Here is an 18,061-nt window from a genome sequence, read left to right on the forward strand (position 1 = left end):
TTAGGAAACCTTTTGTTTGAATTAGAGAGACTGAGTTCTACAGGATGGTTTTTAGTTCTTGCACGCGTAGACGAGCCAAACTGCATACAACTAAAGTATTAAAGTATTTCAATTTGCTTTCAATCCTTATTTCTTTTTTGTTTGCCAGTTTTTCTGTTTCTCTAAATAGCCTTTGCATTGTTGACTTTTTATTTTACCTTCCAAATTTTACATTTTATTTCAGCATTTCCTAATAGATTCTGGAGAAAAAAAGATGAGAAATCCCAGTAGAAAATTAATCTACTTCTGTGTCTATTTCTTTTAGGAAATTGTATTAGTGGTATTCTTTGGAACAGAATATGTGGTTCGCTTATGGTCAGCAGGATGTCGCAGTAAATATGTTGGAATATGGGGAAGGCTTCGTTTTGCTAGGAAGCCCATTTCAATCATCGGTGAGTATGCACAGCTTGCAAGGTTGATGTAAATGCCAAGTAACGGTTGTACTTCAAAGTTCTGAAAAGACAAATTTCTATGGAAATTGAAGCCAAGGTAAAGGGAAAGCTCTTGTCATTTGTATTATCATAGATCTGAATTTCCTTTCAGAAATCCGTGGCACTCTTTTGCAAACAAATGTAGCTTGGCTTGTTTTTCCAGAAAAGCAGTGTGTTTTCTTTTCACAAGCAATCTGAAGCCTTGCCAGAAATAAGTCTCACCCGTAGTCCTGTCTCTTGCAACCTTGGGATCCAAACACTTTTAATTACTGCAACTTCTTTTCTTTAAAGATGCTCACACCCCCCTCCTTTTTTTCTTTTTTTTTCCATAAGCCCTCTGAGTATTTTAATATGAGTTACTTTGCACTCTAATTGAGGCACACAGTGCCTGGTGAAGCACAATAGATACACTGTAATTAGTTTGTGTACCTATTAAATTAAAAACTGATTCTCTGTAGCTGGTATCCTGACTGCCTTCAGTGTTTGTAGAAATTGCATTAGCATTCTTCCTACATGTCGTAACTCATAATATTTTTTTAGAATGCTTGTTCTGTGTCCAATTTCAGTGAAAGAAATTAAACAACCCAGAAGCAATCGTCACTTTTTAACCGAGAGAACTATATAAAGACAGTTGCCCTGAAGCACTTAAAATATAAATAGATTAAAGAAAAGAAGCTTTGGAGAGGAGTATTGTTATAGAAGCACAATATAGTTTGTTTTCTGGCAGTTTTTTCCACTACTTAGAAATGCTATTTGTTGTTGACCAGAATAAACAGTTTTTCATGAACAATTTGGAAGCTTTTTGAATGCAAATTACTAAACTTTGTACCTGGATATTGTTAAAATCACAAAACTGCTTAGTTTAGCATCTGTGTGTATGTGCATGTATTTTTTTATATGCTTTCAATATGTTTATGTCAAGTATATATCTGTGAAACTGCATCTCAGATGTGTCTGCAACTATGCAATCTCTGTTACAGCTGAGATCTCTTGAGATATTACTGAAGGTCTTTACACATGGGGTCACTGTTCCAAGCAGTATTGGCACTGGCTCTAGTAACAGCCTTGCAGAAGTGTTACAAGTTGCCTCTGACTCACTTTTTCAATTGACTTTTGTTTTCCAGATTTGATTGTAGTTGTTGCTTCCATGATAGTTCTGTGTGTGGGCTCTAAAGGTCAAGTCTTTGCAACCTCAGCTATCAGGTAATTATATGCAATAGAAGAAAATAATGCTGTCTGTTTGAGTTAGGTGACTTTTTTCCCCGATTTGTTTACCTCCCCTGGGAGTGAGAGTCAGCCACTCCTCTGACATTCACAGAGTAATAGAGCAGATCACCATTCACAAATGGATGTGGAACAGAAGGGCCATGAAGTGTAGTGAGAATAAAATTTGTAGTGTGTTGTCTGGTCATAATTTTCTTGCTCTAGCAATGGATTTATGTCTGATTGGAGTAGAGGTTATCCTAAACACTGTTTTCATTTCTTGCCTCAGTTTAAAGCCATTATCTTTCATGCTTCTCGACTCTGACTTCCTCAAGCTTCTGCTTCATAAAATGCCTGAGGCTAGTGGCTGGGAATTCCTGATGGACTAAATCCACCTTGTGCTCTGGAATGTCACCAGTGCTTGGTTTTCCTGAGTAAGAAAGTTCAGGGCAGTATACTGTGCTTGCTCTGCGCACCACCTGTGGCAACACTCTAGAGTTGCAGTGACTTTTGTAAAAAGAGTATTCTACATTATTTTTGGATTGGTTCAAATTACCTATGAAATTCCCAAAAGGCAAGGTTCTTTACTTAGGAGTTTCTGTATATTTTTTCCCCGTCCTTGCGAGCAGGTCTAATATAAACTGGGTTTTCTACAGCATTCACTGTTTGTACCTAAATTCCTGGATCCTTGGATTAGCCTTACCAACCATGCATGCAAAGGTTTGTCCTCCTCCCGTGCAACCTCCCTCTCCTGTTTTTTTTTAACAAATGATGAAAGATGAGTGAATGGAGTGAGAAGAGGCAAACTTCAAAGTCTATCATAAAATACTGTGCATCTCTCTTAAAAAAAATAATATATATATATATATATTGTCCTTTGGAAGGCACATACTTCCTCTCTTGACCTCTGTTTCTCCTCTTGTATCTTTAGGCTCTTTATTCATTTAAAAATGTTGTTCTAGGGGTATCCGTTTCCTGCAGATCTTGCGAATGCTGCATGTTGACCGTCAGGGCGGCACATGGAGGCTGTTGGGGTCGGTCGTCTTCATACACAGACAAGTAAGTTTGTGTACTCCAAGGAATGGCAGAATAATGGATGCAATTTATTTCATAGTAACTTACATTTCTGTATTCAGAACAGTGTCTATGCAGACATCCTTATGGTGTTAGATATATTTAACGTGGAGACAAGAGGTCATGCATTTAATCCAAGTGCAATTGTTCTATCCTGTTCAGGGGACAAAAAAAGTATGCAAAAAAATAAAATGCTCACCCGTACTTTGGAAAACTTTTGACTCATAGGTGGTCTTAACAATGGAGAATGAGACTCCTAAGACAGAATGTGAATGTTTCTGTAAACTGTGTATGTAATTATGAAGTTGTTCTGAATGTAGCACTGTCTGAAAAATTCAACCCACCCAACTTTAGTGACCCCAGAATTAATTCCCCTCACTTGCATCTGAGGAACACATGGTTATTTTTAGCATTTGGACAGTGTATGCTGGGTCAGGTCATTAGATACTCTGCAAAATCTTTCATCATTGAGCTCAGTGGATGCTTATTAAATTGCACAGCCAACAGCTGGTGTTAGTGTTTATTAAATGCTGAAATTGCATTCTTCTGAACCAGTTCTCTTAGAAAACACAGTGGTGTGTAGCTTGAATATCTTGACAGTACTGAATAAATGTTGTTTTGATTCTGCTTGCAGGAACTGATAACTACGCTCTACATCGGATTTCTGGGCCTAATTTTTTCCTCTTATTTTGTGTACTTGGCTGAAAAAGATGCTGTAAATGATTCTGGAGAAACAGAGTTTGGCAGCTATGCCGATGCCCTATGGTGGGGAGTAGTAAGTATGGCAATTTTACATATTAGTACCCTCGAATATGAAGTGTAGTTCAAGCAGACATGGAAAGAGAGCAGCACTTTTACATGGCCTCTTACTGCTGCAGTAAATTTTCTGGTTTCATTGTTGTGTGAAACTAAGAAAATACTGTGGAATACCTGTGCTTTTATTTTGATGTTTATTTCATTTGTGCTTTTATTTGGTATTTATATTGGTATATATATATACTATAGTCTTAATTGGTCCAGTTATGTATACAAGATATAGAAATACCTATTCTTATTTCTATATGCTATCTTTCCATCTTTTGTAATCATTTACTTCTTACTGCATATCTCATGGTAGGGTTCAACCTACTACCATAAGTCTTGCTAAGTCAGGGCTGGTATTTTCTTTTCTTTCTTTTTTTTTCCTGGTTCTATCTATGATTTATCATTTAGCCTGGTACTGTAATTTCTTGCTTCTTCAGAATGGACTAGTTCCAGAACAAGGAGCATCCTAGATGCTTAATAAACCTGGGCACAGAGTGTTTTTAAATTACTGTATTGCTTTGGAAACAGCTCAGTATCATTATGTGGTGTTCATCTTCGCTAAGTTGACGGCCAGCTTGCTCAGAGGCTTTACAGTTATCTCTAAGGTGATCCCATACTTTGACATGTAGATGTGTCTTCAGTTTTGCTCGTGAGTTTCTGCTTTGCTACAATGGCTAGTGACAGTTGTCTTTTTGTGTGTTCACACTGATTTGGCAGCTCATTTTATCCTGTTGTTTCTGCTAGTAACAATTCCCTCCTTTTCTCCCACAATATGCAATATAGTTGGCTGCTACATTCTGGGATTTTCCTTTTTTAATTGTTTTCCTTTTCCTACTAGAGTTCAAAGGAAAGGAGTTGGAACTAGACAATCTTTAGGGTGCCTTCCAACTTAAGCCATTCTATGAGTCAATGATTGCTTTCAGAGCAGCCCTCGTTCTCCTGTTTTACTAACAGAGCATATTTTCTTGAGAAATATTTTTTATAATCTTTTCCGTGCGTGCTTATGCTGTTTTCACTCTACAGACACTGCCACTGTTTCAGGAAGGAAGGATCTACATATAGCCTTACATGAATCCAGCATTTTGTGTAGGTTACTTCAAGATCTGCTGATGAATTCTTTTTTCTGAGTTTGCCATTATAGCAAGCTCCTTCTAGCATCAGAAAACTTGCTGTTTAGCAGAAGGAAGTGGCTTTCTGACAGGTAGCTTTGATGTTTTTGTATCATCATGGTGTTTTTATTTTTCAGTACAGGACTCACATGACTCAGTAATTAACAATGGCAGATGTGGCTGGATTTAAAAAACACACTATGTCATTGGCATTAGCATTAAAAATTGAATATGTGACAGATGAGACTGGCTTTCTAGAAATACAGCCTTTCACAGATGCAATCAGATCTGTCAGGATTTGAAAATATTCTCCTTTCAATGAATTACTGTTCAATTAATAGATATGCCTGTTATTTTTCTTTCTAGCTACAGTGAACTTGTTTAATAAACAGATTTAATTATGGTCACATTTCTCTATTATAATTTATTGCAGAATGCCATTTGGGCTGTGATACTGTATTCAGTGAGTCTCTAACACAACTGGAAATAGAATTTAGTGCCCTTGTTCTGCTCTGAATGCAAATGCAGGAAGGATTTAGCAAAACAAAACTGAAATGAGTTCAGGTCTATCTGTTGTTGATTGTTGTTTCTTTCTGATTGCTTGATTTTTGTGTTCTTAAAAAAAAAAAAAAAACTTAATAAATTTGGCCCAATATCTGATGGATACTTCCTGCTGAGGGTCTCAAACTCATTTGAAACAAAACAAGAAACAGAAAAACAACTCTTGAACTGTTCTCAAAAGTTTCAGTTGTTTTAGGTAGAATTTTCAGAATGGCTTAAGCACCACGAATTCTGCTCACTGAAAACTTATCTGCATTGGACTGTTTTGGACTGGGTATGCAGAAGGTAATTTACAATTCCCATCCCAAAGACCACCACGGTTATATGATCTCTCTGGCATGTAGCTGATCTCACTTCTGAAAAAGTGTCCTAGAGCTGACTTGCCTCTTGTAACAGACAATGCATCTGAAGGAGCAGTACTTGATGCTGTCTTCATGCACCCGTTGTTTCACAATCTACAGCATTGTGCATTTATTTATTTATTAGCCCAATGTATGTCTCAGGTGCTAAAGTAGTTTTTTGGGCAGTGGTAATAGAACATGCAGCATAGCATAAAGTAGGTAATTTAAAAGGTCTCTGTTACTACAACTAAACTCCATCTGGAACTGGGTACTTTTATATTGCTTTGCTTTGCGGACTATAGGCATCCCCATAGGGCGCATAACTTGTAATTAAATGTTCTTCACTGTCATTGTTGTTATTTTTAAATCTATATTATTGTTCCGTTTCCATATGTAAAACAGCATCCTGAGCTTTATTTGAATTTCCTTTGGTACTCCAGGCTGTAGCTGTTGGCTAGCTTGTAGGCTTCTTGGAGAAAACTGTGGTTACCTTGTCGCATGGAATAAAGACTTGTTTGTATTACTGCTGCTTTTGGATGCAGAGTGCATTGTATAAATAAATCTGCCGATGGCAGCCTGACTTGTATGCCTTGTAAAAGACAAAGTTATTATTTGCAAATAAAACACAAGTAACGTGATCCATTTCCCATCTACATAGGGCAAGTATTCAACATTGTCTGGTTATACTGTTTTTATGTCCAGACACACAGTGTCTAAGACAAAAAGAAAGACAAGAATTAAAACACCAAACTAACCAAACCAGTTAGATGTTCTTACCAGTTCTTTCAAAGATCTTCATTAGGAATTATTATTGTCCCATTGTTTCTGTTGTTAGTTTTGTTGTTGTTCTTAGGTTGGTTTTTTTTTCATTTTTTTCTCCTTTTTAAGTATTAAAATTAGTCATGCCTCAGGCAAATGGATGGGAGCTTTCCTTTTGATATCCACTGATTGATACACAATTTCCAGCCTTCACATCTGAACAAACATCTCTCAGGAAAACCATTATGTGGATTTTGCTAGCAGTCTCTTTAATCATGAACACTATTTGCCAGAAGCATTTTTTGAATATAGCCATGCATGAATATTGCATTATGCCCATTCCTTTGGACTGGATTGAGCAATTGTCTGCAAATATCAACGTTAGTTAAGAGTTTCCTGCTCCTTTAATTCTGAAATGTGCTTTCTCACTGAGGACTGAATTCAACAGACACTGATAGGTTTACATACTTCTAAGCAGAATTGTTCCTGCTTAGCAAAGCCTAATTAATTTCGCTATGTTTTCCCATCTCATGGAAAGAACTACCCTTGCAGGGAAATGTTTTCAAACATTTGGCTATTTTATATATTTTTAAGCATTCTTTTTTTCTTGTTGCACCTAAATAATCCTGTTTCTTTTTAATTATTTTGTGAGGTGCAATAGTAAGAGTTCTAGTACAGAGTGGAAGGAAAACGCTTCAGAATTTTTAGAAGCACTTCAGAACTTGCAGTCAGATCATCTGTGTATGCTCATAACTTTCCCCAGAGCTTTCAAAATCACGGCCCATTTGAATTCGTAGCTTTGTTTTCTGACAGTTTTTTTTTCTTTTGGTGCAGAAATGGTCTCTTGCAGAAGGTCCTGGATAACAGGAAGCCCTTTTACTGTAGGTTAGAGGACTTTGTGTGTTTGAACTTGGCACTGGAGCAATGAGGAGAGCAGGTATTGTAGGCAGAATTGCCTGCTGACTCTGCATGCTCACTGCTGGTGGTCAGCAGACCTTCTTCTATTTCCCCACTCATCTGATGAGGAAGCAGAGAAGGGCTGGCACATGGTAGTGCAACCTGCAGTGTCCCATAGAGAAAGAGCATGTATTGCTGTACTGTAAAACAACAACAAATGAAACAACTGACAGTGAATTATCAGGTGAGGCCACAAAGCTGCTGGATCACCTGTGAGTTTTGTTACTTGTGCACATGCATAACTACAGGTTAACTGCTTGTTTAGGTCAGAAATTGTAAGTTAACTCCAAGTAAAAATCATCACAAATCTTTTGTACTATATTTTATGTTCTTTAGAGAATTTTGATAAACAAATGATATTGGTAGGATGTTTTAAGTCTTCATACCAGACATCTTTTTTTTTTTTTATTTAGTTACCTTTGTATTTTGGTAGGGTTGTTTCCTGTCTCTTCACAAACAGAAAGTTGTTCAGATAAACACTGACTCTTTGCCCATACCTTCACTAATAATGCAATTTTCAAATTATAAGTGAGCTCAGTTAACTTTTAGTATTTACCAGTTTTCCATTTGTTTAAGACTTCTCTTTTTACCAATGAGATCTCAAATGGAGATGGTTTATTTGGACAACCATTTGGTTATGATGCTGAGAGCAGCCAGTAGATTTAGGCAGAGCTAAAATTGACATCTGGAGGTGGAATTAGACTAGGATCTTTGAGTGATAGCTGGGCAGCACTGAATATCTGTTGCTTTGGAGATGTGAAATTTAAGAAAAAAATATAATCTGTTGTGTATGCCACTGGATGTCTAATTCCATTTTATTTCATGTGCTAAATGCTTTAGGAAAAGGTTATTTTTTTTTGTTTGTTTTTGTTTTTAACTTGTTACAGACTTCATAGCAAAGTAAGCATAAGCATTTGATCTATTTACACTTAATGCGTGGATTTCAGGAGCTGGGAAAGACTGTACTTTACAATGAACTTGCAGGAAAGCAGTTGACTAAATAAGATGTCAAGCAGTAGAAACGCTTCTAACGTGTTTGTTACAGAAGAGCATTTAAACCAATTAGTAATTTATACTATGTTTCAGTTGCAAAGAAGTCAGTGAAACAGCCAGTGTTTCTGGTGTAACTCTGGATGTTCTCATGTCGCTTCGTTTAATCAAGGTGACTTCTTAAGTGGTCAGAAAATTCTGTATGTTATTTGGTATACAAAAAAGAAAGCAATACAAAAACCCAGTGCAATTTGTTTTGAGGTTTCAGTGCTGCAAATTTAGAGACTATGTTTGTTTCTGAAGATTGCATTCCCTTGTTTGCTTCAGTGATTGGCTTTTTTAATCTACTTTGTTTGCTACCTCAGACCTGTGGTGTCTGCCTTTTTATTGCCCGGGTCATGCATTCTTGTATTCTACAGCTGCTTAACTACCTACATGAGGCAAGAGCATCTTTATACACCTGCTTAGTTTGTTCTCATTCTACCCAGACAGCCTTGAATAAAACCTCTTCTTGTGCTAGCAACCATTATTATTTTTTTGTTGCTGTCCAGATTTTTTTTTTTGCTTCATATTTCTTCTCTTAGACTAGTCATGCATGTATAATAAGGACAAGATTAATTGTAGCACCATAGCCTGTGATGTACATTGGATCAAAGGTCTGCAATAGCGAATAAATATGATTTTTCTCTAATTAAAAAATCAGTTTTCCATCCTGCTTTGCAATGAAAATGTAATGTGTGAGCTCTTGTATCAATTCAGTTTTATTATGACCATGTATTTAGTAGGCTAGAGTAGAAGTTGAGTCAGTATTTCCGTTATTGTGCTCCTATTTTACAACTCTAAAAATAGTATTGTACTCTCTAGGGGGTTTAAATCTAACTTAAAAATATCACTTAGAGTGGAAACTTGGCATATAAAGTTTCAATTACATATATTTTAGCAAAAAAGAAAATGTAATTTTGGAATACAATACGTTTGTAAATGGGTTAGTTACGAGGACAGAGGGAAATGTTAACTTAAACACACATTGTGATTTGCAAGGTATTTATTTCAAAAATGTCTTTTAAAAATATATCCCAGATAAAATGCACATAAAATGCTTTTATTCTGTTGTTGATCCTTTGTATAGAAGGAATGAATAGGGTTGGTACTGGAAGGAAGAGAAGATAGACACCTTTTAGATTCGTATGAGTTTTTCCTGTTATGCTTTAGTCAGTTTAGAAGCATCTATTTCTTTTAATGTTTCTAGTTAATGTATGTGTTTAAATGAGGCACTAAGATTGTAACATAGAATAGTTAACACTATTTTTCAGTCATATGATTGTGTAAAGGTACTCAAAACTGAGGCATAAAACAGTTTTTCCCATCTTCTTTTATGTACAGTGGTGCTGGAAGCCATCACATTTGCCAGAATTCACTTATTTTTGTAAGGTGATATTTTTGTGAACAGAAAATTGTAATTAGAATTTAGAATTTCCTTTAAATGGACACTCTTATATGGGTAGCGGGATAAAATAATTCCTTCAGTTCCTTATGAAAGATATTTCAACAACAATAATATCAAGAATAGAGGCAAATACTTGTGTATTTACCTTACATTACTAATCCTTGTGTTGAATGGGAACAGGGTTTGGAAATAAGGCTCTTATCCAAAACTGTATTATTTCCTTTTTATGTATCAGTGACATGCAAGAAACTTGTAACATCACCATGTCAAGCACTTATAGCTGTCCCTTTGTCATGCATTTGACAAACAGAGAATGATAAATTGCTTGGAAGGTGGGAAGTGAAAGTAGATGGCTTGCTACAGGTGTTTCTCAGGTACAACTCAGGTGGGAACGTAAATATAGAGTATTTCCCTCTGGTGTTTCATCTTTTAGTAGGAATGGATCACTATTAATATGACATATGGCAGCACTTCTTCTGAACCACCTGTCATGACCATTTATTTCTCAAGCTCTCCATTCCTCCACGCCATTAAGAAATATCTCACTTCTATAAATCTGCCCTTCCCTTCTGTTCTCTCCTCCCCTGGAGATGCTGCCTGCATTTCTGCAGTTGCTAGGGGAGTGTGCAGTGAAGCAGACAGGTGAACTGGGAGCGGCTGCAAGGCACAGGTGGGATGGTGTGTGGGTATTAATATCTGGGACTGACATCTTCTATGCCTGTGCAGCTGAAGCTCATGCTCTCAGAGGGAAATCTGAACAGCCAGCAGCTGAGGTGTGCTTCAGCTGCTTTAGACCTTCATGTGTTTCACATATTTTGTTTTGGTTAGCCTTCTTCAAAGCCACAGATAAAAATCTCTCTAATTTCCAAATTTAGGAATAGCTTGTGACATAGGTGAATTTAAATTGCTCTCAGATGCCATATTTATCCCTTCTGCTTCAAACAAATCTGTTCTTTCCTCGAGCTCCCGCAAATAATGACTTATTAAATCTTGTTATGCTACATCACCATGGTGGTAATCTACTTCAGTGGAACCCAAACTCAACAGATGTTTCCTGTATGTGTGCATTAAATTATCTGCTCTTGCTCTTGATGTTCTGTCCGAGTTTATGATTCATTAGGCTGTTTTAAGGATCTGTTGCAGTATGGAAATTTATCTGCTTCTCTTGCTATTTATACCAACATTATTCTCTAGAACACTTCATGTCTGACCCCATCTGTATTCCATAGTTACAGTGTATATATACAGTTTGTCTTTGCAACAGACCTGAAATTCTCTCAGCAAACTTCTCCTGTCCATAAAGAAAGTCAGCAATTCAGAACTTCTGGCAGTCTCACTCTAAGAGAATGGTATGGCATGGGCAGGCAGCCCATATCCCAGAAACTCATATACTGTAAAGCTGACTAAGCCACGAGGACTTACATTAATGGTTTTGCTTTACAAGATTTTAAACACTTATTTTATTGTAATTCAATTTCCTGTACCTCTTTCATTCTCCTACAGAGAAGGAAGCAGACCCAGAACAGAGAATTGCCTCCTTAATGTCACACAGATTGTCACTGGGAGAGTTAGGAATGCAACTGATGTTTCTTTAAAGTAAATTAATAAAAATGAAATAAAGAAAAGCAAACCAAAACTGACACATTAAAATTTTCTGTAATACTATGTGTTTTTCCTTGCAGGTGACAGTTACAACTATTGGCTATGGGGATAAAGTGCCTCAGACGTGGATTGGAAAGACGATTGCTTCTTGTTTTTCAGTGTTTGCAATTTCATTTTTTGCTCTACCTGCGGTAGGTTATTTTTTTGTTGTTGTTGATGCACTGGTTGTCAGAGAACTTTTCATTAATGGTTCCTACAACTTCTGAATCTCAAAGGCTTCTATGACTAGCTAAAAAAAAAAACAAGCAAACAAAGAACAGTTTTCTGTTATATTCAACATGAGATTTTCTGTGCGTATGAGAAAGGGATGTGTAAATCAAAACACTTTTTCTGCCTATCTAGGAAGTGCAGAGCAAGTACTTCTCATGTAGTTTACTTCTGGGCTTTGTCACTTAATGTTTTGACTTTTTAAGGCATTTACTCCACTGATTAAGTCCAAGGTAAACTGGAGGGGCTCTCATGCACTCTCTTCCTCTGGCAAAGCTACAGAAGCAGTGCTGCTGGCAGAGGCAGCAGTAAGCAGTCAGGTACAGTAATGCTGGAAGCTAATGCATCTGCTTGCCAACTTAATGTATGACTATGGCCAAAGTCTCATTTTCAAAATTGATTTAGGGATGAGATTTTGAAGCTATTTTGGTTCTTTGTTTGCACTGAAGACAGTATACTTCTTTCTAACCAGAAACGGGGTACCTGAGTACCAAGAATAAATACAAGATCAGTGAAACCTGGACTGTGGTTTGGAAACCTAGAAATGTTCTGTGCAAAGAGTTAAGAGTATTACTTTCTCAAATTTAGCAGTACTTGGAAATGGCTCTGTTAAAATGTTTGTGCAACCTGAACTACACTGTCAAAAGGTCTGCAAAATTGATTGTGAATGGGATTAAAAGAAGTCTGCATCTGAATAGGATGTCCCTACTGTCAAAATCTCACCAGATTTATTTTTCAGCAAGTTTTTCAGTTGCATTAGCATAGGATGACTCTGTCAGGGAAGTGGTGGGTAATAAGCTTGTGATGGATAAGAATGTTTTTGTACCACTACCTCCACAAAAATTCTCCACAATATTTAACAACAGCTGTTAAAACTAAAGTGGCTTTTTAAAAGCAGTCACTTACTTTAGAAGTGCTCCACCTTTTGCAGAGTAATTAGGTATAAATTTTTGAACTCTCCAAAATCAGTTTGTCTTTAACATATATTCTCCCCTTAACTTTGTACTTTCACATTTGTACCTTGATCAGAAGAGAGATCTAGTAAATGAAATGACCTGTAAGAGATATGTGAGTCTGGTTTGGGTTTTTTTTTTTTTTGGCTGAGTTTTTTTCTTGGACTTGAATGACAGTAAAAATGTCTTATATTTGTAAAGCAGCCCCATGTTTGCAGTAATACTTTTCTGCTTACCTCTAGAAATGATGGGGCACCCCAGCACCACCTTTATTACTGAGATTTTTATCAAGTTGAATGGTTTCTGTGAGTTGGCCATAAGGGAAACTTAGGATTTGAAGCTGTAGCAGTAACTATTGCACACAGCTTTGTTCCTGTTTTACATGAAGAGAACTGTCTAAGATCACAGGCAAAAGTAATTACTGTGGCTGAATGAAACTACTGTGGGTTCTGGGTCTAGCAGTGATTAGTGATCCTTTGCATTTTCCAAACATGTGATGCTTGATCATCATTAGCTCTTTGATCTTTGCTTGATGATTGTAACAGGAAAGATCTTTTCTGTTTCTTTCAAGACACCAAGTGATTAATACAGTTCTTATGGATTAAGCCAGGATCACTGGTTGCTCTCGACTGTAGAAAGCAAGATATGCTTTTTAGAGTAGGAGTAGTTATATAAGCTTTTTTTTATAGAAGTTTTCAGTGTTTTTATCTCTCTGGTAGTAAAACCTTTGTTACGTATGTCTGTAGGTATTCACATGACAGAAGTGACTTGCCTTATACTTAGTTATGGACTTCATAGTTGGAAGCTGCTTCCATTGCTGTGCTGCTTGTTCTGAGAATGTGTTAGATGCTCTCAAGTTAAATTCACCTTAGTCCTTACTACTAATTTTAATGTTCCCTTTCCTCTCATCCATTCATAAGATAACATAAAAAATCTAAGAGTTGCTATGCTACAGTGGAAAAGGCTTTCTTGTGACCTGAATCATGTCACGCCAAAGCTTTGTTAATCATAAAAATGAAGTTAATCACATTAGCTTTATATTTCTCCCTATTCAGTCATTCTCCTGCACAAGCATTTATGAGGTTTTTGTAGGGTATGAAATATCGCTTCTGCTTGTTCTTTAGTGTTTGAGCCCAGCAGACTTAAGCAGGCTTTGGATCAGGGCATGAGAGCGCGCATAGTTTGTTTCAACAAGTAATGCTAACTGAGTCTAAAAACAGTATTAAGTCATTTCCTCTAAGTAATTAGTTGGTTTTTTTTTATGCTGAATGGGAGTTCATTAATACAACATAATTTGGCAAGCTTGTATGCTTTCTTTTGCCCTTAAAAAAAAAAAAAAATTAAGTAAAAAAGAAATTAGTTGCATGCTTTCTTTCTTCCCAAAGGGAATTCTTGGTTCAGGCTTTGCCCTGAAGGTACAACAGAAACAAAGACAGAAGCACTTCAACCGCCAAATTCCAGCTGCTGCCTCTCTCATACAGGTACAAAGTTCTTGCATTTTTGCATATTATCATTTTTCCCTATTTGTACACTTTTCAAAACTTGGCAAGGCTCCAGAGCCTAATTCATGTAAATAATTGTATACGAGTTAGAGATACAAGCCTCTTAAACAACTTCTGTATTTACAGTGGTATTTCTAACTAACGAGCAGAAAACTTCACTCCCAAATTGCTTCTAAATCTTTACTTTTGCTGTTTAAAATAGAAACTGTAGGGTATCCTATGGCTACTGAACAGTTTAACTGTGGGAAAAGTTATGAAATGCTGTGTTTACAATAGTGAAGAAGAAGAGGCTTCATGTAAAATTGTGTTTTAGAACAATATTGTTCCTTATAGAAACTATGTCAGATATAATTCATTTTCCTTTGTACGGATAAATTCTTAAAAATCTCTGTTTTAGGAGAATTAAATCAGAGTCTTAAATGGAAAAATTTAGCTTGCAGTTTTCAGTGCCATAGAGGATGACTGGGAAAGGCTGAGATTCTGCAAAATTGATATTTTTGTGTAGGATTTCATAAAGACAGAAAATTGCTGACTCTATCTGTTAGAAGTGTGGTTGCAGTTCTGTGTGGAATTTGCGTTTCACTCATGAGAAGTATTAATGTTGTTTTATTGGAGGCTTTTTTTCCTCCTTTTTTCTCCCTCACTCAGTTTCTACTCAGTAGCTATAGAAGTATATAATCAAACTTAAGTGTACATCTACATTTCTTTTAAGTTGTATCATTTTTACCTTCTCATGTGACTTATTTCTCCAGCTTCATGAGTGAATGCGAATTTCCAGGTCAGGCTCTTTATGGAAACAGTAGCTAACTGTAAAGTTTATGCTTGAAACTAAACAGTCCCAGAGTTAATGTGAAAAAGTTTTAAGTTTAGACCTCTAGTAATAGCCAGAGATTAACCCAAAGTCTTCGGACTCTGTGTGTTTGGTTTGGATTGTGTGGTCAGAAAAAGGTATGGTTTCCCAAAGAATGGGTGCTTAGTGTTCCCACTGATTCTTCTGGAAATCGACCCTGAATTATTGGGAAGTCTTGAGGCTTCATGTCTAGAATGTCATACTGGGCTCCACCTGAAATATGAAGGATGGAGAACAGACAATATGTTGTTGGCTACTTGCTGTTAGTACTGATTATTACTGTTTGCTACTAGTTGTGCAGCTCTAGCATCCCATTTGAATAAGTTCTCTGCAGCTAATTTTTAAAACAATTTTCTTTAACCAGTAAGTTTGTGAAATAAGTTTAAGACAGGGCAACAGCTGAAATTAGCAATTCTTTTTCCTTTATTACATTTTGCTTTCTTCTCCAAGCCAGTTGTTTTTTCCAGAATCTTGTTAACCATGGTGGGAATTATGATTCTTTGATTCTTTAGTTTCCAACTGCTGCCTGTTTTTTCTCTATCATTCTGCATTGCTTTATTTCTTTTATCTCATTTTCTGCCTTTTCCTGCTTCAGTGTATGTGAATGTCTTTATAAATATATATATCATATAGAAGTGCAGGTCTACTGTTTTAATTTGGAGACTAATTCTTAATCACCTTTGATCATTTATTTATGTTTTAAGAGAGAATGCAGTAGTGTTTTGTCTCTGGTCTCATTTCCTAGCCCTGCTTTTCCTCTTTTGGTCTTTGAACTTAGTACTTTAATCATTGGTTGTTGGGGGTGGTGGAGGACTGCTTTTGTTTTTTGATTCCTGGTTAACTAATAGCACCATTTCATCATGTGCTCCTTCACGATCACTTCTTTGTAAGAATATAGCCCTACTGACCTTATCACTGTTGCTTCTTTTCCTGACGATAGTCTCAGGGAAGAATGATTTTGTTTTTGTGCTTTCTGGGTTAGGGGCCTGGAACACAGGTTGCAATGGGCGAAATGTTCAAAGTCACAGAGGGAAACTAGGGCAGAGCAAGTAATTCAGCCCCAGTCCCTTTGAAGCCTGTCTAGAATTCTCTTTTATTTTTGTTGCTAATGCAAATCTAAGCTGTACTTGAAAATGTTAGTCTTGCTTTCCATTTTGCCCAGCTGGAAGTAAGCAGTTTTCATTTACTGATTAAGGATTCGTGTGAGAAACTCAAGAGTGCTTAAAAAATTTCTCATGTGACTTAGAAGTTACTTTGTAGTATGGATTGCTACAAATCCCATTGTATTGATGTTCCACTCCTACACCCTTTTCTCTAGACTGCCTGGAGATGCTATGCAGCAGAAAACCCAGACTCTTCTACTTGGAAAATATACATTCGAAGACCTGCCAGAAATTATCATTTGCTGTCACCCAGTCCAAAACCAAAGAAATCAGTGATGGTATCAGTAACTAATATATCTTTATATAGAAATTTCAAATATTTTTAATTGGATCTTTTTTTTTTTCACGCTCTAGATGTTTTGATTGTTTTACAGAGTTTTACTGTGTTTCAAAGTTTTGTTTACTGATCAGTTTTGTGGATTTCAGTATACAAACATTTTAAACTGTAATTTAACCTGCTTTAGTTCTCAAGCTCGTTTTTTTTTAATTGCATTTATGAGTTTGGAAAAGAACAATGATGATTTAAGTCAAGCATATCAATTCATAACTTAACGTTGTTTGCAAAAGGAAGAGTTAAAAAAAATAGTTAAAAGAAGCAAACAAAAGAGTAACCCACACCCTTGATGCTTCACTCACCTATTGATTTTTATGGTTTTCTTGTGCATCTTGTGCATATGTTTGGTAGTATTTTCATATCATCTGATTTTATAGCTTAGGATTTTTGTTTAAGATACAGAAAGAAAAGTCCTTGCTGGAATCTTTGCATTATGTAATACCTCATCCTCCCTTTTGGAATAGTAAGGCATGGTAGCCATGCGCTGGGAGGCAAAGGATGTTTTACAAAAAATTCTCATATTATCATAGATTGATCTGAATCCAATAAATTGTAAAGATTCTAGATTAGTTTGATTTATATAAACTGTTCCATAGCTAGCCAATTTTTACTGCAGGCAAGGGACTTGTTAATGATGATGTGTGGAAATCCAGTGATAAGCTAGTTCAGGGGGGCTGCAATCTTGTTGAGAAGTTCACAGTATAGGGTGATCAAAGAAGAATTAGTTGTGTACTCTTTTATGTGGTTATAGCTCTTTAGGAACTTCATTATTACTGCAGACAATGAAGAACTGACTTAAAGTGGGTTGCTTTGGTAATTTAATGTATGTGTATTTTTAGGTTAAGAAGAAGAAGTTTAAGCTAGACAAGGACAATGGGCCTTCTTCTCCAGACAAGATGTTAACTGTTCCACACATCACTTATGACCATGTGACAGATGACAAGAAACCTGAGTTCTGTTTTGATACATATGAAAATTCTGGTAAGCAATTTGTTATAGAATGCTAGTAACTGTATTGGCTTCTGTTAATGATATATGCATAGGGACTCATTAGTACGTAGAAGAGAAAGGATAGAACTTGCCCTTATTCTAAAGTAGTAAGTATTTTACTTTTGCACTTTGCTGGCTTCTCTGGTTATGGTTCAACTGTTCCTTTAATGAATGCACACTGTTGTAGACAAATGGAGACTATTTGCCATTTCTGCCTGCTGGAAAAGCTACCCTCTCTGAGGCTGGTGCTTGCAATCCCCAGTTCTTCAATTGATTAGAGCTATCAGCTGCTAGCTTTTCCATGTGAAATTTACTCAAGTCACGTTACTATCATGCTTGTGCCTCATCCAGAAAGGTTTGTCATATCTTGGCAGTTCTGAACATAGTCTGCTATGTGAAAGCATTGTATGCTCCTGCCATCTGGTCAGTGGAGCAGTCTGTGAATCAAATTTTGGAAGGAGAAGTACTGAAGATAAATGTGAATGCAACTGTCACTGTGCAAAAAGGTACAGTGTGAGGAAAAAGGAGAAAGGACTGTTTGATGACCATCTCATAACTGATAGTTTAGTAACGGATGCTTGAGTTTTCATCTGTCTCCTCAAATTTTGTACAAGCACCAGTTTTAATTCAGGCAGAAAGTCTCACCTTCTGTGTACATGATGGTATGTGTCTGCAACATTTGATG

General features: G+C 36.5%; 2 protein-coding genes across 4 annotated transcripts in view; both read left to right on the forward strand.

Annotated features, from left to right (window-relative positions):
* TSSC4 (tumor suppressing subtransferable candidate 4) overlaps positions 1–18,061 on the forward strand; it is a 265,206-nt gene that overhangs the window by 143,888 nt on the left and 103,257 nt on the right. The window lies entirely within an intron of this gene.
* The window catches only part of KCNQ1 (potassium voltage-gated channel subfamily Q member 1), a 320,180-nt gene that overhangs the window by 80,838 nt on the left and 221,281 nt on the right, over positions 1–18,061 (forward strand). For all 3 annotated transcript variants that reach the window (XM_065755204.1, XM_065755201.1, XM_065755202.1), the window contains exons 3-10: positions 305–431; positions 1,595–1,673; positions 2,636–2,732; positions 3,382–3,522; positions 11,398–11,508; positions 13,923–14,018; positions 16,208–16,330; positions 17,226–17,367. In XM_065755204.1, coding sequence (XP_065611276.1) covers positions 305–431; positions 1,595–1,673; positions 2,636–2,732; positions 3,382–3,522; positions 11,398–11,508; positions 13,923–14,018; positions 16,208–16,330; positions 17,226–17,367 — 916 coding nt within the window. The remainder of the gene's footprint in view (positions 1–304; positions 432–1,594; positions 1,674–2,635; positions 2,733–3,381; positions 3,523–11,397; positions 11,509–13,922; positions 14,019–16,207; positions 16,331–17,225; positions 17,368–18,061) is intronic.

Source organism: Cyrtonyx montezumae, unplaced genomic scaffold (assembly GCF_038088225.1).
Source record: "Cyrtonyx montezumae isolate F1298 unplaced genomic scaffold, pur_monq_1.0 scaffold_10, whole genome shotgun sequence".
NCBI classification, from domain to species: Eukaryota; Metazoa; Chordata; class Aves; order Galliformes; family Odontophoridae; genus Cyrtonyx; species Cyrtonyx montezumae.